The sequence below is a fragment of the Propithecus coquereli genome, unplaced genomic scaffold (assembly GCF_000956105.1).
Source record: "Propithecus coquereli isolate 6110/MARCELLA unplaced genomic scaffold, Pcoq_1.0 Scaffold125, whole genome shotgun sequence".
Lineage (NCBI taxonomy): Eukaryota > Metazoa > Chordata > Mammalia > Primates > Indriidae > Propithecus > Propithecus coquereli.
In genome coordinates this window covers 5757637-5781334 of record NW_012136636.1, presented here as the reverse complement: position 1 = coordinate 5781334, position 23698 = coordinate 5757637, and the positions used below count along the sequence as shown (strand labels likewise).

The 23698-nt window shown below is 36.7% G+C and overlaps 1 protein-coding gene across 1 annotated transcript in view; it reads right to left on the bottom strand.

Annotated features, from left to right (window-relative positions):
- The window catches only part of MYO16 (myosin XVI), a 542291-nt gene that overhangs the window by 125419 nt on the left and 393174 nt on the right, over positions 1-23698 (bottom strand). The window contains exons 24-26 of the mRNA XM_012637927.1: positions 19611-19786; positions 17153-17233; positions 16697-16902 (exon numbers count right to left, since the gene is read on the bottom strand). Of these exons, the coding sequence (XP_012493381.1) occupies positions 16697-16902; positions 17153-17233; positions 19611-19786 (463 nt within the window). The remainder of the gene's footprint in view (positions 1-16696; positions 16903-17152; positions 17234-19610; positions 19787-23698) is intronic.

Below are 23698 nucleotides of genomic sequence, written 5' to 3'. Positions count from 1 at the left end.
AAAGATGATAGAGGGGAAGATAGAAAAATATTGGACAAAATTATAAATAAACATTTTCAAAATTTATGAAAGCTGTGTAAACCCAAAGATCCATAAGCACAAGAAACATGAAGAGACCCACACCAAAGTGCATCACACTCAAATTACTCAAAAACAGAAACAAATAGAAAATCTTAAAGGCACATATAAATAAAATATGCATTGTGTACAAAAGAACAAAGTTAAGAATGACAGCCAATTTCTTCTTGAAAAAAGTGCAAGACAGAAGAGTATTATCTTAAAAATACTAGAAGAAAAATCTGTCAACTAAAATGCCTTACCTCATAAAAATATCTTTCACGTTGAAGGTGAGAACGTACAACTCCAAGAGTGAACCCTCATGTAAACTGTGGACTCTGGGTGATGATGATTGGTCAAGGCAGGTTCCCCAATTGCAGCAAACCTGCCACTGTGGTGGGGGACTTAGCAGGTGGCGCTGCGGGTGTGTGGGATGGGACAGAGTGGTGGTCAACGGGAAATCTCTGTACCTTCAGCTCAATTTTGTTATGAAGCTACAACTGCTCCAAAAAATTAGTCTATAAAAAATAAATGAATTGAGCTGAAAAAAATGTAAAGTGTAAGTGAAATAATATAAAATCCATGCACTACAGCTTGTAAGGGAGCCTGTGAGTTCATTGAAAAGACAAAAACAAGAAATAAACAACAATAAATATAAGAGGGGGGAAGAGACAGAAAGTCACTTTCCAAACCTCCTCCTTCTCCCCAATCTTAGCAGATTCTTGCCCCTCCCCCATCTCTTTTTCTCTGTTCTCCAGGCTGAGTCTGGGGCTTCATTTACCCTTCTCTACCGTGTATTCACCCTGACCGCACCTGCATCTGGGCTATGCTGTAGGCTGACAGCAACAGGAAAAAAATCCCAAGGGGTCCACTTCACCCTCACGAGACCACTTCTCTAACTGAGGAGAGGAAGGCTTGCTCTCTCAGAGCTCATGAGCCTGCAGGCCCCCCACTGCAGGACTGCTTGGGAGGGGTGTGAAAGGATGGAGGAAACAGAAAGCAGCGATTTCCATACACTTGGGGCACTACAGGATTCACATCCTGCCCCTTGAGCCTGAAGCAGAGGCTTGTCCTAGAGCTGTTTCAGTTTGCACTGATGCCCACTTCTGGGTTTAAAGCTGCCTGGATTCCAGGCCATAGGATACTGGGGAAAAATGTTGAACTCACTGTCAGCTCAGTGCTATTGAAACAAACAGAGGGAAATGCACCTTACATGCTTATATTAGAAGAAAGATTTCATGTTGCTAATTTAAACTTCCACCTAAGGACTGGGGAAAAAAAAAAGAACTAAATAAACCTAAAGCCAGCAGAAGAAGGAAATATAATAAAGATAAGAGCCGAAATTAATGAAATTGATTTTGAATAATTATTTGAATGGAAAATAATAGAGGTAATACATCAAAAAACCCGGTTCTTCGAATAAATAAATTAGTTGATAAAACTCTAGCAAGACTGGCAAAGAGAAAAAGAAGAAACTATTGTCAATATTAGCAATAAAGGAAAGGTATCACTATAGACCCTGCAGACATTCAAAGGGTAATAAAGGAACACTGAGAACAATTCACATAAATTTGACAACTTAGATGAAACAGCCTAGTTCCTCACAAACCACAAGCTACCAAAACAGTACCAAGATGAAATAAATTACTTAAATATTTTAGATCCATTAAAGAAATTGAATTCATGCCTCGAATCCTTCCAAATAAGAAATCTCCATACAGAAATGGTTTTACTGGTAAAGTCTACCAAATATTTAAAGAAAAATTAACATTAGTTCTGCACAGTCTTTTCCACACATAGAAGACAGGACACAACCTTGGAGAAAATGTTTGCCAATTAAAAATCTAACACATATCTGTCTTCAGAATATATAAAGAACTCCAGAAAACAATGAACCCAATACAAAATTAAGCAAGAATGTGAACATAAAATCAACCAAGAAAGACACATGGATGGCAAATAAGCCCATAAAAAATGTTCAACATCATTGATCATCAGGAAGATGCAAAGTAAAATCAAAATGAGTTGCTAATGTACATCCATTAGAATGTCAAAAATGAAAAGGACCAATCAAACCAAGTGTTGGAGAAAATGTGAGTAAGTGGAATTCTCATACCCTACTGATAGGAAGTCAAAATGGCACACCGTACTTGGAAACAGTTTGGCAGTTTTTTAAAAAATTAAGCATCTATTAACATCTATTAACCACATGCCTCAGCCATTCCTCTCCTATATTTTTCCCACTCACCCCCCAATATATGAAAACATGTCTATATAAAGACTTGTATCCAAATGTCCATAGAGGCTCTATTTGTAATAACCCCAAACTGAGAAAACCCCAATATCTATCAACAGGTAAGTAAATATACAAAAGGAATTCTACTTGGTAATAAAAATGAATGAATAGAATGACATGGATAAATGTCAGACTTATGATGCTGAGGCAGGGAAGCCAGACACAATCTTGTACATGATTTATAATTCCAGTTATAAAAAGTCAGGAAATAAATTAATTTATAGTAGCCAAAAGTGTATCAGTGTTTGTTTGGGGTGATGAAGCAGGGATGGGTAAGAATGTAAAACTATAAAATGGCCCGAGGAAATTTTCAGGGTGATGGATATGTTTCCTTCTTGATTGCAGAATGGTTTCAGGTCTTTATTTATGTAAAATCATAATTTTTTTTTACTAAAAACCAGGTGCAGGTAGGTCAATTATATCTCAATAACACTGTTAAAAAGTTTTAAAATAAATAAATTAAATGTGCATTCATAAAAAGAATGCGAAGGAACTCAAAAAAGAAATCTGTCCTTTATGCCTACAGCTAAAAACCAAATGCTTGCTCCTGATGTTTAATTTGCATATAAGTAAACACCAGAGGAGCACCTCTCAGTGGCAGAAAACACACAAAGAAAATGGACTCAGAAGAACTGAGTTGAGATCTTGACGGGAATCATAAAGTAGCTCACCTAACCACTAGGAAGACCAGATTCCATAACGCATGCTATACAGTGTCTGGCAAACAGCAAAATCTGTTAAGTATGAGTGTGTTTGATAAATGTTACATTTTTGAGGTTACAGTTAGAAACGTATGTAATGGGTATTCTCAGTAGGATAAACTGAAGGGCAGAGAAAACAACTTATTTTGTCAGTTCATCTATAGCCTTTTCAGAGAAATTCAGTCATAACAACACATAGTTCAGCCAGTTGATGTCCTAATGATCAATTCATATTCCAAATCGCCACATTTCTACATAAACGTGTATTTGTGTATTGGTTAAAAAAAGCATGCATCACTGTATCTTTTCTCCAGGCTTAGATACCCCTCACCTCTGTATAATGGGGCAGAGATCAAAATGCACACGAAATGAAAGAATTTAATCTTTTCTTACTATTTTTGAGTAATTTGAGTATGATCACCAATATAAACATGTTCCATTCTTTGATCCAGTACTCACACTCAATATTTAACAATCACTAATGCAAATCAAATAGAAAATGGAAGTGCATCTTAGAAAAATAATGGATTTGAATATCCTGGTGTACAAGCGTTGCCAGAGCACTCGATTAGCTGTTGTAGTTAAGATTCCCTTGTACATAGTAGATGATCCATAAATATTTGTTGAAGGAGGAAAGGAAAGAAGATGTGAGTAAGAAAAGGGAAGGGAACAGAAGAGAAAAGAGAAGGGAATGTTCAAAATTATGGACCAGGAAGTGTCATGTCATCCTTAAGAGATAATCGTTTTGGTCAGTCTTCAACATGTCTTGCCTGTCTGAAATATTCTGTATTTTATCAGCAACTTACCTACTTCCCTGGTCCCAACTCAGCCACCCATAGTTTTTAAAAAGCCCTCGTGGTCTCCTGAGTATCCATGGTTGAGAGGCACTGATATAAAGAATTGTCTGAAGGACACTTGGGTGTGAGTGTGTGCATGTGTGTGTGTGTAATGCCACAGATTTTATAAACAGTAGTAGTAGCACAAGAAGGAGGAAAATTCCCTGGAAAATGCCCAGTGATAATTTGAAATTTGCATTAATTATTTTTAGGGCAACAACATAATTACAAGGTGCTAAACTTGTCCCAGGCCCAGTGAAAGGTGCTGGGGACACAATCTAAAACGGGGTAATTGCATCTGTCACTCAAGTTGCATCTAGGTAAGACTGTGAGAAGATATGGAAGCAAACTCTTTCGTTATTCCAAATCTTTTCTATTCCAGTTACAAAGATCTGGAACAGGAAAAGACACTGCTACCATTTCATTTCTAAGGCACATTATAACATGGAATGCAGACATCGAACACGCACCTGCCCCATGAGAGACTTACTAAGAGGATTCAACCTGAATTTTGAAGTTGATAAGCCTGGGAAACAAGCAACACAACTAGAGTGCAGAAGCTGCTTTGAGGTGAAACCTTTGATCAAGGTCTGAACAAGCACACTGGGCTAGGTGTTAAGGAAAATGCATTGCCTATTTTCAGAACGTGTATGTTTTACTGGCAGTAATGATCGAGGTATAACAGAGGATTAGAAGTCAACATATAAAATCTTTAATTAAGTGCTGAACTATTTTATTCAAGAGTGGGAAGGTCATTATGGCATTAAAGTGGGTCTTGAATGGAGTGTGCGGGTCATAGAAGATGGGATATTCTGTATGCATACCTGCCCCAAATATATCGTTTACAGGGATAGGAATGGTAGATTTTTTTTTAATAGGTCACATAATGACTACTCTTTAAAAGTCTCTTCTTGGTAATTCTATAAAAGTCAATCTTGAAATGATGTGTAGGTTATCACTAAGGAAAAATGTGTAGGTGTAATTTTCTTGTTTTACTTTATTGTTAAATAATCATTGATTTATTAAATCTGATGTATAAATGGTTACTTTTACTTCTCAGCCTTGTTAGAGACCTAATAGAAGTTCCTTTAAAACAGAGAAAACATAATTCTGTTTTTTGTCATAAATGGGGAGATACTTGTAAGAATACTAAAGCTTAAAAATATTTTGTCAATATCATTTTTGTTCTTTAGAAAATGTGTTTTTTGTAAACTGTGGATTTCTAGATAATAAAACTTATTACTTTCACTTCAAAATTAAATTGTGTTGAAAGTGGACATCTTTATTTTATATAATACAAATATTTACTAGTTAAATTGCCATAAAAGTAAGTTTTTCGGTTTAAATACTAGGGTCTTGGTAGTAGAGCCTTCAGTATTTTGTGGAAATATTATAAAGTGGGTCAACTCTAACTGTGAATTTTTCTTACTTTAAAAATAGCATCTCCCCTAAACATGAGATCACCAATAAAGTGTCTATTGTGATTTGATATTTTTATACCTAAAAGTATTTCTGCTGCATAAATTGATCCTTTTCCTTGGGAATACTACAGAAAATGTTATTAGTTAACAAACATTTCAAAGAACTAAGGAAGAAAAACCAAATGTAACCTTTTAAAAATATAAAATAGAAGTATTAATCTATGCATTATTGTATAGTTACCACGTTAGTAGAAATTTCAGGAAATGGCTCAAAGTGCTTTTTTTGGAGAGCAAGATTATTAAACTCTGAAAACGTCAAGACCTGGGATCATTGCCCCATACTAAGGTCTAAATGGCTACGTTAAAATGGGAATAATTAGGCATAATTAAACCAAATATTTTAAGCTGGTAAGAGAATGACAACTATTTTGGCCTACTTACACATTTTGTATGCAATATCAATGAAACACTACATCTTAGACACAAAATTTAGAGCTCAACTATAAAACTATACAGAAAACTCAAACATTTGTCATTCATGTCTTAGTCCATTTAACAAATATTTGTCAGCCAGCTACGATGTACCAGATAATGGGCATACAGTAGACCTTCCTTAACAGGGCTGATAGTCCACTGGGAATGACAGAGTAAAGAATCCTGGGGATGAAATTCCATGAGACTTAGGAAAAGACGGTGCAGTGCAAAAGCAGTTAGGGTGACCATACGCCCTGGTTGGCCAGGGGCAGTCCCAGTTTATACTTGTATTCCTGGCAAAATTACTAACAGTGCCCCATTTCACTATAAAGCATGTCCTGCTTTGGTCAACGTACTATACGGTACCCTTGTCTGTGGCAATGTAAAGTTTAAGATTCTAGAATAATTCTGCCTGTAATACTCTGCTCTAGAGACTAGGGGTAGATTTCTAGGATTAGCATGTATGAGATTAGTGCCCCAATAGCTGCGTCTACTATTTACTCACTGAACTCTCAGTGCGAAGATCATGAGAGATTTGACACTGAATGAACACAACATGTGAGGCCCTTAATTAGCCACATCTATTAAAATGACTGTTATGGACTGAATGTGTCTCCTTAAAACTCATATATTGAAGCCCCAATCCCCAACATAATGGAGATGGAGCCTTTGCAAGGTAATTAAGGTTAAACGAGGTCATAGGGTGGGGCCCTGATCCAATAGGATTAGGGTCCTTACAAGAAGAGACATAGGGGAGCTAGCATTTCCCCCACCCCCTCCTCACCCTCTACCGTATGTGCAAGTACCTAGGAAAAGCCACAGGGTCACGTGAGCACCCAGTGAGGAGGCAGCCCTCTGCAATCCAAGGGGAGAGCGCTCATCAGACAGGAACCTGTTGGCCCTGTGATCTTGGACTTCCAGCCTCCAGAACTGTGAGAAAATGAGTGTTGTTTAAGTACCCAGTCTGCGGTGTTTCGATGGCAGCCCAAGAAGATCAATGCAATGACTGACAGCTCAGACTATAGCACTGAAGAGCTCCCAGCTCCACCAGGATGTCTGGGATGTTTACAGCAAAGACTGAGCAAAACATGACAATTGAAAGGATGATTTGGGGATGATAATTTAACTTGTACATATGAAATTTCTGACTTTTAACTCAGAAAGGCAAGATAATCAGATTTGGGATTTCAATTCCTTTGGAACTGAATATCTCTGGACTTTAATTTACAAGGTATATTAATCTTTGAACTTTCATTTCTCACTGGGAACTTAATAATGGAAGAAGATTTATAGTCAAATATGGAGACTATCTAGGCTATTGGGATTTTATTATTAGAACTGCTCTTTTGTTTTATTCTAACATTTTCATTAACTTTGGTTGCAGAATCCCTGATGAACTACATTGGACAATGCGTTAGGACAAGATTTGGGAGGGGAAAAAGAATGTATTTACAGTCTTAAATATAGAGTGGCCTTGAGATAGATAAAGTAATGTATTGTTGACCCATTTCAGCATCTTCGGGTGTAAAATCTATGTTGCTTATTAGTGATTCCAGAGGAGTACACAATGAAGAACTGGGGTGCTCATGAAGATGGGAGAATGCTCTGAAAGACTGTAGATATCCCCCCAGGGATATGGTCACCCCCATTAGGCTCACTGGATGAGTGCAGTTGTTCCAGAAAACAAAACACTGCAGAGGGTGAGACAAGGAAACTTCCTCTTCCTGTGTGATGTTCCCTGCAAGATGGAGGTGGCCTGACATGCTGGACCACTCTCACACATCCCACTTCCTAAGAGAAGGGGAAGTGATGGACTCATCTAATGGTAATTTTGGGAAGAACAAATAGAACATTCTCAGCTACTTCTGAACAAACTGCTTGCAAAGAAACAGTTGTTTTCCTCTGCTTCTCCAAGCCCCAAGATTCAGAATTCTGAAATTAAATTTTTTTTACAAGAAGATTTAAAATTCTGGGATTGAATATTTTATGGACTTCAAAATTATATTAAAAACACAATGCAACTGTCAAAATATTGAATTCAGGTTGCAAATAGAGTCCTGTCTATTTTCCTGGAATAGCAATAATCACCTTGGTTTCATTTGTTTGTGTTGAATGTTTATTCAATGGAATTATATATTTGTTTTAAATCATTTGGGCTTGTCAGGTTTGGGTATTTTTTCCAAGGCTGTTAGGAAGTTATTTTCATTTTTCACCTTGTTTTAAATGAAAACATACAGTTCTCCATTTTAAGCATCACTTTTCTTACCCTTATAGAGCTGATTTTCCAGAGGTCGTGACTGATCCAGCCTCATTCCATCACCTAGCCACCTTGTCCTGTCGCACGAACCTGCGAGAAACTCTACAGTAGGAACTGGATTGTTCTTCAGGAAACACAGTAAAGAGAGCCCAGAGTGTAAGGCCCAGCACTGCATTTTAGAAATCTACAGGGACTTCCTTTCGCCTTTAATGTTGCAATGCTGCCTGGCACACCTGTGCCGTTGCCGGTGGACACTAATGACAATAAAACATAAGAGACGGAATATCACAGTGGAAAAAGCAGAAAGAGCAGTTACTTTGGAAGAAGACCAATACCAGGACAAATCCTGCACCCTGTACTGGTTAGAGACACCTTCAGGGATAAGATGAGACTTTAAACCAGCACCTAACTCTTTAGAACTTCAGCTTTTTCAGCTACAAAATAGAAATGCTGGTAATAATAAAACTGATAGAGTGTTATGGAGATTAAATGATATAACACTTGTGAAGAGCTTAGCATAGTATCCAGTCCCTAGCAAGTACTAATACCTGCTGTTGAGGGTAAAGTTCAGTCAAAGATATGGCAATTATTCATTACATAACAACTAATATCTACATAATGAGAGTAGTTACCCTAAGTGGTTATATAAGGAACAGGATAAGGAGTGTAGAGGGAAGAGTTTAGAGCTTGGCTCACAGTGGGTGCACCATGGCACCCGGTGGTGATGGCCACGATGCTACTGCTGAGGGTGACTCCCAAGTCACACTCATGTTTTGATTTAGTAAAATGTTTGCATAAAATAAGAGTGAACGGATAAGTAGTGAAGAAATGAATGAGGAAGGAATGAGTGAATGCTGGCACAGGGATCTATCACTTGGTAGAGTAGAAATTAGGATCTGAGCCAGATTGTGAAAGCAAACATCAAGCTCACCTGTCATTATCTGTCCCTTTCACTAAAGGATTTTTTCCTGACTCTCTTAGAAAGGTGAGTGGGATTGGATCAAGGATTAGCTGTCCTTGGGCCAAAACCACCACCTGCTGTTTTTGTCAGCTTACTGGAACAGCACCTCATCCATTCAGTTATGTATTGTCTAGGGCTGCTTTCTGCTGTGTCAGAGACCACATGGCCAGCAAGTCTATAATACTTACTATTTGGTCATTTAGAGAAAAAGGTTGCAGATCCTGGAATTAGATTATGGGGGAAATTATGATCCCTAATTCACAGAGCAATAAAACAAATTCCCAACAAAGATATACTTCACTATGTTTAAATTCAAATGACTTCTAAGAGCTGTTACTTAAGCTTCTCTTGTATTTTATATTTCATTGAAAAGTTACAAGTCCTCTTCCCTCCCAAACTTCATTAAGCCTTAGATAAAGCGGCCAACTCCACAAAACAGTTTTAGCAGAAAGAATATGGCTAAGACTTGGCAAAATTACCTTGCAGAAAATATATCCTTTGCCAATTAAAGCTGTTAGAATGTTTAATATCTCCCGACCTTATTAATTCCCATTTATTTAAAAGATGTACTGACAGTCACTGGCATCCCTAATATGTATCAAGGCAGACTTTTGGACACTTTCTGCACAGACTGTGACTCCGGCAATCATCTGCTTCCCTGGGTGGCCACTGCCCATTAGTTTTAATCCAATAAGATGAAGTGTGTCTTCTTTCATCCCTCTCCCCACACCCAATTTAATGTCACGGCTGTGTTCTTGCACAGTGTGGCCATTCAGCAACAACTGTGTCATTTAAACAAGCTAAATGGTTCAGACTATTTCTGTGAGGGATTTCATCCAATGACAATCTGAACACACAGCTCATGGTCCCTCACCACGCCAAGCATAATATCAAACTTGCTGGTGCTTTTCCTGGACAAGTCCTTCTGTCTTTTCCAAATAAGTTCTCCTCATTAAATAGCAAACCTCTCCATTTAGTGATGTTGTCCTACTCTCCCCTGCCAACCATAAATAATTCCTTAAATGAATGATGGGCATGACCCATAAAAGCCTGCCACCCAGGATTAGAGTTAGATTCCAAAGGGTGTCACTCCTAAACCTGCAAGAGAATGACAATTGAGAGGAACAACACTCTGAGAAGAGAGGAGATATGTGTGACTAAAGTCTGGCACAGTTCTTGATTACCATGAAAGAATGTACGGATTATAATGTCGTAAGCATACAGGGTGTTCAAGGATGCTTTGGGAAAGACAGTCGGGGCCATATAGGACATGACCTTCAAGGACATTTCAAAGCCATTTTTTTCAGCATAGCCTCCTGCAATTCTTTTCTTCAATTCTATAATTTGGAAAAAAAAAGCCAAAAGTATATATTCTATTGTTAAACACACTAAACTAACATACACTTATTGGGGAGAGATGAAAATAATAGCAATTCATACGTATTAGCATGGCTGTGGAAGACTTTTTTTATTGTTTCCAACGACTTGCATATTCTTTCTTTAAAGGATGTGATAGCTTATCTTGACATCGATAATAGCAATTGCTTCCTTCCCACTGAAAATGTCTGGGCTGGTTTGTAATTACTTTGACCAATAGAACACAGAGAGAGTAACAGTGTCAGTCGCAGGCTTAGGTTTTACGAGAGCCGCAAGCTTCCTTTCTTGTCCATTGGAAACCTGACCCACTAGGTAAGAAGTCCAGGCTGTTCTGGAGTGAGAGTCATGTGGAGGAACACAGAGGCACCAGACGTATGAATGGAGAAACCACCTGTGCACCCAGCCTGGTCAGGCCTCAGCTAACACCAGCCTCTTTTGCTACATGGCTGCAATTGCAGGAGGGGCCCCAAACAACTATTGTTCCACTGATCCCAGTTAACCTGCAGAACTGGAAGAAATAATGAATAGCTGTTTTATACCACTGAATTCTGGGGTGGTCTGACGCACAGCAACAGATAACTGAGCCAGAAGTTTATGCATCTCCAACTCTTTGCTTTGGGTTTTGCAGTACCTCCCTATGAGGAGGATATTTCTCCACTCTATTGGTGTAGGTGTTGGCCAAGTAACAGCTTTAACCAATGGACTATATGGGAGTAACATGGGCCACCCTCAGCAGAATTTGAAACACCCATTCAGCCATTTCTCTTCTTCTCCTGACCTAGGAAGAGCATATCCTAGATCTGGGCTCTTCCTTAAATCTGGATACCATAATGAAAAAAAGACCGCAGTCAGAGCTGATCTGAACTTAGGTGTACTACCTCCAAACCACGCCCAAACCTAACGTAAGAGAGAAAGAAACCTTTGCTGTTACAAGCCATTGATTTGGGGTTTCTTTGTTCTACAGAACATGTTGGTGAGAGTTGCTTTTACAAAGCCATTAGTAAGTGATCTCACAAACTGAAGAATCAGATCAACATTAGAGAAAAGTTATTGTGGTCTATTGAGGAGTAGGTCAGGTCTCTTCCACTGAGCTCACAGAGTTTGGATCCAGATGCATGAAGGGTGACCGCGTTTGCTAGGGCCAGGCAAGCCCCCCCTCATGACCTAGTCCAGAGGTCAGTAGACTTTTTTGTAAAGGGCCAGAGAGTGAATATTTCAGGCTTTGCATACCAAGAGGTAAAACTGAGGATATGATCTAGGGACTTACATAACCATTTAAAATGTAACCATTTAAAAATGTAAAAAAAATATATTCTTAGTTCTCAGGCCACAGGGAAGCAGATGGCAGGCCGGCTCTGGCCTGTGGGCTGTAGTTTTCTAACCTCTGATCTACTGTCAAGATGAGCACACACACGGGTATTTCCAATACGATCCAGTAAGTGGGTGATATGTGTGTTACACAAGACCTTTCTGAAACCTAGAGAAGACACCCAGACCAATCCGGGTTCCTATAAAATGTCTTCCAGAGGAGACGATACCTGAGTGAATCCTGAATGGCAAGTAAAGGAAAAAGGTGGCAAAGATGATGAGATTATATGAACAAAGCCTCAGAGTTTTTGAAACCATATGATACGTGCAGGTAAACTATATTTCCTCCCATTAACACAAAAAATATGGAATAACACAAACATAGTGCCAGAAACTTCCAAGCACAGTTTGTCCAGCTTTGCCGTCTATTGACAGTTCACACGCACACGCTTATGACATGGCTGTTTTAGTAGGCTTGGGCTGTCACGTAACAAGGTACCCTGGACTGGGCGGCTTAAACACAGAAATGCATTTCTCACACTTCTGGAGCCTCAGAAGGCCAAGATCAAGTTGCCACCCAATTCAGAGTGAGGGCCTTCCTCCGGGCTTGCAGACGGCTGCCTGTAGTATCTCTGTGTCCTAACACGGGCATGTGGGGCGGAGTCTCGGGTGCCTCTTCTTACAAGGTTACTATTCTTATCAGATCAGCGCCACACTCTTATGACCTCACTTAACCTTAATTACCTTCTTATAGGCTCCGTCTCTGAATACAGTAACATGAATTTGGGGGCACACATTCAGTCCATAGCAGTAGGCAATACAATTAAGCATCACAGTTTGCACATCATAATATTTCTGCTGCTTCTTTCATTGTTCCTCCTATCTCCAAACTTGTGACATCTCTTGCCATGGGAGACAAAGTCCTCAAGTCCTTATCATCCCACTCTGAAGCTGTATTACACAAGGAATACACAGGAAAACGTATCGACAAGCATACTTCTGCATTTCATCAAAATAGGACCCTCACAACTAAAGCAATTCTCCAGTTTCCATTAGGAAGACTCAGAATGATGGACAGTTATTAAAGCCAGGACATGATGCTGTAAATTTATAATCTCACATACATCTGCAATTCCAAGGAAATGTCCATTATCCACGTTTATTGTCATGACGGATTTTAGAAACAATAAATGCTATTCAAATAAGTGGTTGCTTGCTTCCAAACTGCAAAACTGTACCTCTTATTTTTTTTGTGCAAAATTTTTGTGATAATCAGATTGTTTTTGTATATTTAGTGAAGTCTTTTTTTTTGACAGGTTTTTATTTTCTAACAGTTACAACAAGGTGATACAAAAAGAAATAAATATTTTGCATGGCAACCAAAATTTTCTATTAAATTTAACCTCTAGGCTTTGTTTTTATAATGGTGCTTCACTGTCTGGGGGCATTTCAAAGCCCTGATAAGCTGTCTGAATACTCAAGAAATGTTAAGTTATGTTACTTCTTGATGTAAGGATATGTTGACTGTTTTTTATTCAAGGTCTATATAGAAACTGATAATCTCTCTATGGAGCAATGTTGTTTGTGATATTATTCCAGACTGGCATCCTAAATTTAGTAGAGATAGTGGCAAATTTCCACTAAAATAAATTATTAATTCCATTTCCACTGATATGCTATTGCAGATAAAGATGATAAGAAGAAATCCCATCTCCTTTTAAATAAGGGAATGTTGAAATAAATTCAAAGATTTACCAAAAAGCATCATTTCCCATTCTCACTAGCTTTTTTTACCCACTGTACTTTTAAAGTCTGGCTATGGTCTCTTATGCAGAAACATTACTTTAAATTGGACAAGCATTAATCTCCAATGCCAGGTTCATTTGGAAAATGATTATTAAACACCTATAATTCACAAGCTTTGTGATTGAATAAGATATGGTTCCTGCTTAGAAGAAGTCATAGTCTACTAAGAAATGCATCCATATAAATATTGTACTTAATTTTAAAAGATATTAATTGCATATACTATTTTAACAGAAATTAGTTTTAATAGAGTATATATATCAAACTAAACTTGAAAAAATACAGAAAGCAAAGGTACAAATAATTTTCTAATCTTATGATATATGATCTCTCTTTCCATTACACACACACACACACACACACACACACACACACACACACATTCTCCACCTTCTTCTGGGGTAATAGAGCAATTTGGTTAACTACTTGTGGAATAGGAAGATTCATGTAGTTACCAAAGGTTACACTGGAGAACCAGCGAGGGACCCTTTAGTACAGAACATCTTTGATGTCATGATTCTAAGATACTAACAAAATGAAGAAACAGAAGAAAATGCACTAAATGAACTTTTTATCATTCATTGATTAAAATGAATCCTATTTCATATAGGATTAAAGGAAAGGAAAGAAAACAAAAGAATTGTCCCCAAGTGACTAGAGATTCTAGCCAGTGGTTCTCAAAGTGCTGTCTGCATAGTAACAGCTTCAATAACACCTGGAAACTTGTAAGAAAGGCGAATGCACAGGGCTCACCTATAGCTACTAAATCTGAACTCTGGGGTTGGTGCCTGGGAATCTATATTTTAACAAGCCTCCAAAGGATTCTGATGTGCACTAGTGTTGGAGAACTGCTGTTCCAGACAATGCTTGGAAAGGGAGTTACTACTGTTAACCAAACTGCAATTTATCAAGGCCTCTGAGATCACCTGCTACTAGCAGATATTAATAACTACCTCACCCCTAACCCTGGGACAGGCGTTCTCAACTCTGTTTCCTATTGAATCCCATATGGAGCTACAAACCAGGGGGTACTTGGATCCCACTTCCTGCTGATTCTGATTAAAAGTCTAGGGTAAATTTTAGGAATTTGTTATTTTAAACTTATACACGGGCAGGTTTAAAACTTAACCCAATGACCACTTGTACTTAAAGGGGTGCGAAGGCTGACCTTTAATACACAAATGATAATGTGTAAGAAATACATGCTCTCAACAGGCCAAACATCTCTGAAAACTATAAATGGATTTCTACCTAGGGAATAGAAAGAAACAGGTTAAGAACTCTCCTTCCAAATGCCCCTTAATGTACAATAGTCAGTTTCTCAGTGACATGACACCATCACTCCTATCCAGAAAGACCCACAGCATTAACTATTATGTTCAGCTTTAATTTATACCTAACTTCACATTTATTCTTTGTAAATTAAGAGCCAATGTGTCTACTGTCTTACTTATAAGCACGTTTTAAGTTTTAAAAACAAACATCTTGTCTATCCGAAATAGTCTACAGTTTCAAAACATCCAATCCCCTGGTGATTACGTCTGTCTTCTATCCTCTGAAGATATCCTATCAGTCCCTTTAAAGTGGATGGCTCAAGCTGAACACATATGTCACTTATTTTCCTCTTTGAATCTGTGTGAAATTCACCAAAATGCACAATAGATAGATGCTATTTTTTTCTTCTAGAAAAACAAATCTCATAAAAATTGAACTCAGACTATTAGCCATAGTTTAAATATTATGTCTTTTGTTCTGAACTTAATATTTCAAATTTAGTGACTTCAGTTTGTTGGCCTGTTTATTTTTTTGTTTGTTTACCAAACAATTTCAAACTAGTGGCTCACATTGAACTAGCCAACAAGTTTTAAAACCTCTTTCTTTTTAGATGAATGATTTATCAAATAAAATGTTCATACTATAGTTGTAACATTAGTTTTTAAATATAAATGACAAATTTTATAATCATGATATTGGTATTATTTACATCAGTATGATTATAAACTTTCATCTTACATGGGACTTGATTTTCTTTTTGCTCATCCCTTTTTATTTTTTCAATGCCTAAAAACTGACATTCTCATTGTTTTCACCAGGATTAATATCTTCACCTGAAAGCCATCTCTGATCCCAAACTGCCTTTTTCCTGTGCTTCTGTAACACTTTGTACACATTCTAACAATTAATAGTACTAAATATCCTTTATTTCTATACGTATTCACCTGTCCAAACTGGGAACTTCATCAAGCTAAAATGTATCTAAACAGCAATGTATTTAAACTAAAGATCATAGTTCTTATTAGTATATATTTGTAAACTAAGTTAATATCCCCCAACTAATTTCTCTAACATGAATTCATTAGTGAATATTGTAAGTGTGGTGAAAATCCGACTAAGGTTTCTGATTAGATAAAAATACATATGAATAAAATATAGCCTGAGAAGATGACATTGCTTTTGGGTGAGCATAGGTGCTCCTTGCAAATGAATGAGAGAAGGCTACAGTGGGAGAAGGGCTAATATGTATACAAACATGAGGCCAGACAACATGAATTTATCCTGGAAATTAGTTCACTGTCTTGTACATAGCATGCTTTTATATTGAATTTATCTAAAATAGGGGTCAACAAACTTCTCTTCTAAATATTTTTAAATATTATAAATGTTTTACAAATATGCTGTATCATAGCATACCATCTCTGTCGCCATTGGAGTGCAAAAATGTTCACAGACTGTACGTAAATCAATGTTTGTGGCTATGTTCCAATAAAACTTTATTTGCAAAAACATGTGGTAGGCTATATTTGGCCCATGAGCGTAGTTTGTTAGTCCTTGATCTAAAAAAGTATTTTGTTCATATATACAAAAGAGGAAATAATCACATGTATACATTCTTCTTTTTAAATAATAAAGTTTATGTAAACATTATACTTTTAGAAATCTTTAAATCCAAGGAAATTGCCACATTTAAAAGTTATGTAAATGGTTTCTAATGTATCGTCTTCAGTAAAGTTTAATAATTTTTATATAAGCTTTGTCAGTGTATTTCATTGTTTTCCAGAGTATGTTTTTCACTCCAGGTAGAAGAATATAAACAATAAAAGCAATGCCAAAAAAGAAAACAGAAGATCCTTGCAACAATATTATCAGTATGCTACACTGAACAACAGAGGAAACAATGATTTTTAAGAGCAGAAGAATTTACCTTGACAGGAAATCCGAGAAGGAAAGGCGAACGGGGTATCCATATCGGAAGATCTTCACCATCTCCAGGACCCCAATATATTGTAGCTGAGCAGACACATAGAAATTATCAAAAGTATCTGGCAGCTTTGAGTTATTGGGCCTGATGCAGTGAATGAAGTGTGGGGTGCACTTCTGAAGTTTTCCAATAATATCCGCTAGTGATTTCTAAGGAGAGAATAAAACCCAACTAATTCTCCAAAGAAGACACTGACTGAAAATATAAAGCAGTTTTTTAATAAAAATCTTTATCTTCAGTCCAAGACTATTGTTGATTAGGCATTCACTCACTCTGCGTGTGTGTGCTTTTTTCTGAAGGTACTCAAGTTGTCAAAAATGAAAAAAAAAATTCTGTGTAAACCCTCTACAGTTGATATAAACATACATTAAGTTTTTGAAATCTAAAAACTTCACTAACCCTGAGTTGTGACGCTATGGTTATTGGATCTCCTCGTTCCAGTCTTTGAAGAAATGTAGAAGTTCCTTTCTTTTTTAATAACTGCAATATAAACAAAAAAAGGAAAGAAGGAAGGAAAAAAAGAGTAAGTAAATTTATTTTACTAAATTTCTGTTTAGAAGGAAAAACTAAATCTTGCATCCATGTGATTCATTTACAGGCAAATATAGATTTAAAACATAGATTATAAAAACCAGTACCAAATGATTTTTGTAATATTACTCTAAGTTGAGAAAAATAGGCAACATTACTGCCAACCTTTGAAGTACAGGGCTTTTCTATAAATCAGACCTACCAGCATCCTGCACCCATTTTAGTTTGAGAATAAACATAGATCTTGATCTGTCTGGTAGTGCAATAAACTCACTATCGCATCCTGGTTATATTACTAACTGTTCACATTTATCATGAAATGTAGCTTACTCCGGGACAAAAGGATACTATTTTATATAACAAAGACTTGATGTGTTAACAATCGTTGGTTTGTTTCCTTAAGTTTAACTACAATCAGGAATTGGATGGATATATGTGTTTAATGCTTTGCTATTTTGTTCCTTTTCTTCTTTTGTATACCTTTTATTAGGGGTTAGTAAATTACCTCTCTATGAAAAATGACAATAGACTGTTTTGTTCAGTAAGTAAATACAACTCTTTAAAACAATCATATGTAGCAAAAATTAAATGATAATGGAGATAAAAAATCAGTGGAAATGAGGCCACTGGGTGAAAAAATAAAGTGCAGAAGGTAATTAGTTAAATTCTAGAAGGGGTTAAAAGGAACCTCAACCATTAACGTACTATTACATTTTACCAAGTCACACAGACTTAGACTAACCTATCTATTGATCTAAAATCGTTTCCTTTGAAATAAAAGGTCTTGATGTAAGAAAAAAATCTGATAAAACATTCTTTTCAATTTATTGCTGTTGCTGTTATGACAATAGCTCGTTTGCTCATGTTAGGATGAATTGTCAAGCTGAAGTGATTAATTGCAACTGACAAGGAAATGTATGATGAAGTGATTGGTACAAGATCAACCTGTTTTCTACAAGCACGACACAAAGTATAACACTCAGTTAAAGAGTGGGTAAAATCTTGTTTTCCTGGCCACAAAAGTGGATGTGCAGGAGTGAGGGCAGTTTGAAGGGAAGTGAGGAATGGAACACTTAAGGAATAATCATAATAAATAAATCTTCGTTTCTTGAAATTGAGCACTCAATTTCCTCTTCTGGGTAGAGGAACTACTGTGAATTATCTCCCTTTTGCAGTCCTTTAGGGAAAAGACTAATGGCATCTAGGCATTGTAGTGTTTAATAATTGAGGTTAAAAATTATAATTTATAGGTGTGTGGTGATTTCTTGCTTTTGATTTTAAGGATGATTGGGAAAGAAAGGGCTGGCAGGTTCAGCAAGATGCCAGGAATGGAGATCTTCCTGAAAAAGTGAAACCTTTTGTCTTTTTTTATGTAAAAGATGCCATTTTCTGTGTGGTGAGATTGAATTTCTGTGATCGTTCAGGTCTAGAATAACTACATCGAAGGATCCTTAATTTTAGGGTCTACTGGCTAAAGACACACACACACATACACACACACATTTTAATACACATTTCTGCCACTCTTCTACGATAGAGTTAATTTTAATTATGTTTTATTGGAATTGGTAAGCTAAAATGTATTCCAACAAGCTGCAACAACTGCATTTCTAAAATCGATTGTCCTGAACACCTTCCCAATTACATATCTCATCTTTTATAATTTTGGTAGATGCAAGCAAAACAAACTGGAATACCATCTGGCATGGGATTCTTAAGAAACCTAAAACCTATCAGCTTGAAACAACTCTTTACTAAGTTTTTAGTTCTCTTTTACAAATGGAACCTTATGTACAATCAAACTTATTGAAACAAATGCACATTGCAATTTAGTATAATACAAAAATAATTTACAAATCTATAAATACACAGTGAAAATATTCTAGCATCTGAAAAATACCCTATATTTATAAGACAAATGACAGTTTATTGTTTAGAGACCTAAATCCTCTGAAGTGATTAACATCAACAGAATAACACAGCTAAGTTTATCCTAAGTCTACTGACCCTGAAGTTATAATATGTTCCATTCATCAAAAAGACAGTCATAGAAATGAAGCATAAATATCATGTTGCACAGACAACCAATACAATTACTAATACTGTACTTGTTATTAAATTGTCACTATACTATGCTTTCCTGTACTGTTCCCTCACTCTGATGGCTATACTTGAGTAGGCATTCTTTCCCTTAATTCTTTCTACTAGAATATCTTCTTTCCATGGGTATTCAAATCATGCTTTTTAAAAAAAAAAAAAAAAAGGAAGAAGCAAACACACTAGGTAAACTTTAAAAATGACCAAACAAGAATAGAAAAACTCCTACCTTACTAAGTTCTAGGTAATTCTTGTTTTCTCCGGTAACTGAAGAAGCTGTCATTTTCTTACTGAGCAGAGCAGCTTTATGTCCTCGGAATTTAAGGGAAGGATAGGAAGATACGAGGTATCCTGTTTGTGACAATTTCGACTGGAACAAATGATTGATCACGACATTTTCACTAGCTAGGAAATAAATGAATACTGTAAGTGGCGCTAACATCATTGTTTACTTGAGCTTAAACTTATTTCTTATGCAAGTGCTTTAGCCACTAAACCAATCAATGTGCAAGATATAACTGGTACAATGGATTGAGGAGTCTTCCCCTCCCTCTGTCCTTATTTTTACATCCTCCACTATTCACACGGTTGACAAGTCCTGACCTTCAGTGTCCTTGGCCAGGAGTCTTCATTCCACTTTTCCTTTTTCTGTACCTGAGCACCTGGTCCTTCTCTAACTGGGTAACACCTGCTTCTACCCTGGTTGTCAGAACGAAATCTTACCTGTTCAGACCTAAGGGGCTTTTGTGCACTTACCAATCACACAGACTTATGGTTTATATTAGAAACTCCTCATTGCAGGAAAATAACTACCCAGGAACATATCTCCCCAGGACTTAATCTGTCTCAGAGTAGTATGTAAATGCCAGAGGGAGACCCTGCCTTGCTTGGCTGCATCAGTTGTTAGGTTAAAGAAGGGAAAAGAAGTGTCCTTTTTTATTAATCCCGTTAAGCTCCAAAGGTAAAAGCAAGCTGATATATTTTAGCTGTTAGGTTATAAAATTTAATAATTCTGGCTTCAGATTCCTTTTTTGACACATGAAGAAAAACTTGGAGCTTAGAAGAGTGGATTCTGGGTTACAAATTTGAATAGCATAATGAAAACAATGTAGATGGTGGTTAAGGATCTGGAAGGAATTTTTCTTCTATTACTTATATCTGTATGTAGGCAGTTTTCAAGCCTAAGTGTCCTCTCCTGTGAACTAATGATGACAATACCTATTGTGAAGATTACTACAAAATTAAAATGTAAAATAAGGTTCATAAATTACTTAGGATCATGCTTAGCCCGTGAGAGAGTGAGCAATGTTAGTTACAAAGCAGATTAGTTTCTGTCTTTTCCACAGTCAAATTATACTGCCTGCTCAGGTGCAAAATAGAGCCCACATAATATATATCCGCAATGCTTGCAGTAAAAAATCCCCACATTAGTAAACAAACAGAGAAGCAGAAGAGCTATCAGGGAAAGGAGCTACAAGTACGGAATGCAAAGGGAAACCTGAAATGTTAGTTTGAAATTAGAGGTATCAGGATAAATTCATGATTTTTAATATATAGTTACATATCTATATATTATTTTTACCTATACCTTAAATCTTAAAGTTCTTAAAGAGCCTAAAACTGATAACACCCCTGTAGCAATGACTTCCCCCAAACCCCCATATCTTGGAGTTTCTCAATACCATTCTCTTCTAAGATAAATCAAGGCTTCTTGGATAAATGTCTGATTCCAGATCTGAGGCAAGGTAGATAGATGATCCTGAAACACTTTTGGAAGGCCAGATGGTAAGGAAGTGCCAAAAAACTCATCAGAACCTGTGTAAAGGACATGGGAGCTAGGTTGGAGGGGTCCTCACTAGCCAAGTCTTAAACAATTTCAGCATCAATATGACAGTAGCGAGTTATGATTCATTGAATAAAATAAGAATCTGTAGGTCCATACTAATAAATAAATAAATTGATGAGTAAAAGAGAAGTGGGATTCTTATGGTAGAATGCTACTGTTGATGGAAAGATGGGGTTAGAAAATAAAAATTTTGCAACCATAAGAGAAATAGTTGATTTAGGCAAGAATCATAAATCATACAAAACTAATGGGTCAAAGTTTGATGAGTAACAGAACATGCACATGTTTTCAAAGTACTTTCTCACAAAGTTCTTATCAACAACAAAGGGAAAACAGCAACTTTAGATTAGGAAAACCTCAAGGATACCACCATGTCAGTGATCATGTTTAACATGCTTTGAACTATCTCTGTTCCCACAATATGATACACCAAAGACATCCCACCACTTCTGTAGGATTCCTAGCAAAAAATGCACGACCTATTTTTAATATGAGAAAATATCAAATAAACCCAAATTGAGGGACATTCTACAAATTAACTGGCCTTTATTTATTTTTAATATTAATATGTAAGACAAAGAAAAGCCTCAGATTAGAAAACAACACTAAAGAAAAATCATAACTAGTTTTTCTAATTTTATTCCCCTGTGGTCTGAGAAGATACATGGTATAATTTCGTTTTTTTTAAATTTGGTGAGATCTGTTTTGTGGCCTAGGATATGGTCAGTTTTATTCACAACTAATGGGTGCAGAATGCACCGTCTGGGAGATGGACAGTTTGTAGCTCTGGCTTGGGGGTGCAAAGGCAATATACATAACCAAAATGTTTATACCCCCATAATATTCTGAAATTTATAAATAAAAAAAGCAAACAAAAAAAACAAATAACAACAAAAAAGAAAAATGATAACTAAACACAATGAATGATCTTGAATTGGGAGAAATCATTATAAAAGACTAACATTAGTGGGACAATTGGTTAAGTTTTATATGAACTCTGGATTAGATATTTGCATTGCATCTGTGTTAAATAGTCTGACTATTTACTGAGGTTATGTAAAATAATGTCCTGGTTCGTAAGGTGTAAACCAAAGTACTTAGAAATAAAGAGGCAAGCAACTTACTGTCCAATGGTTCAGAAAGGAAGCACACACAGAAGGGAGAAAGGAGGCAGAGAGGGCAGAGGATGGAAGGAGAGGGAGTAAAAGAAAGGTCATGAAAAACAACGAATCAGGGAAGAGTGCACTTGGGAGTTCTTCGTACTAAATTTGAAACTGTAAGTTTGAAACTACTTCAAAATAAAGAGTTAAACAGTAAACATGTAATACTATGGTCCATTTAAGTAAATAATGATTAAGCAATTATTATGTATAATTATAGCAAGTCTATGTAGAAATGGACCTATAGATAAATAATGCAACACATTATTCCCATAATTAAGGAAAAAGCCTTTAATAAAACTAAAACCACCAGACTAAAATATGGACAAAAATATGTAAATGACCTATTTCTGTGTTTTGTCAGAATCATAGGGTCAGGATGCCTGAAGACAGCGGGTCCCCTATCATCCTGCTGTCACAGGGAGACACTAGCAAGTACAGGAGACTAACATCAGAGCCCTGACCACAGCTCGTAACAGGAGAAATTCTGCCATCCTTTTCCCTCTTAGAGCCTAATAAAGGAGCCCCTGGTGAAGAGGCAGTTTTATTCTTCCTTTCCCATTACAGGGAGTCACTTACTGCAACCATTTTCTTCATGTCATTCTATGTACACACTGAAATGGAGAGGATCTCTCACTGGGATCTACAATCATTGTAGAGTGTCTTTCTGCCTGTAAAATGAGATAAGCTAACTTATGTACCCAAATTTACAAGCAGGTGTGCAGAGACACACAGCAACAAAAGACTCAATAATTGTTAACATAAATGGCAGTAAATCATGGATTTTCCTAAATCCTAAAATTAACTGTTCTCACGAGCAGACTTAATAGTCTGGATTTTGATTCCTTTAGCCTCCTTCTGAGTCAAATAGACTTTACTTCTAATATCAGGCACAAATGAGTATATTGGCAGATTTTTCCATGAACTGTGTCTCCAAGTTACCTAACTTCACTTGGTTAGGTGTCTCATAGACACAGCTCTGCTTGTACAGATCCTACAACAGACCTTACCATCTTCCTCAACTGAGAGATTCTTGATGATATGGAGATTGAATTAGACACTATAAGAAAAGAACTTAGTGAAGTACCTGGAGATAAAAATTATTATTTATAAATTTCACTTGCTTTTAATAACTATCTACAGGCATTAAAATATTTCACAGTATAAAATATTATGGGCCGGGCGCGGTGGCTCACGCTTGTAATCCTAGCACTCTGGGAGGCTGAGGCGGGTGGATTGTTTGAGCTCAGGAGTTCGAGACCAGCCTGAGCAAGAGCGAGACCCCGTCTCTACCAAAAATAGAAAGAAATT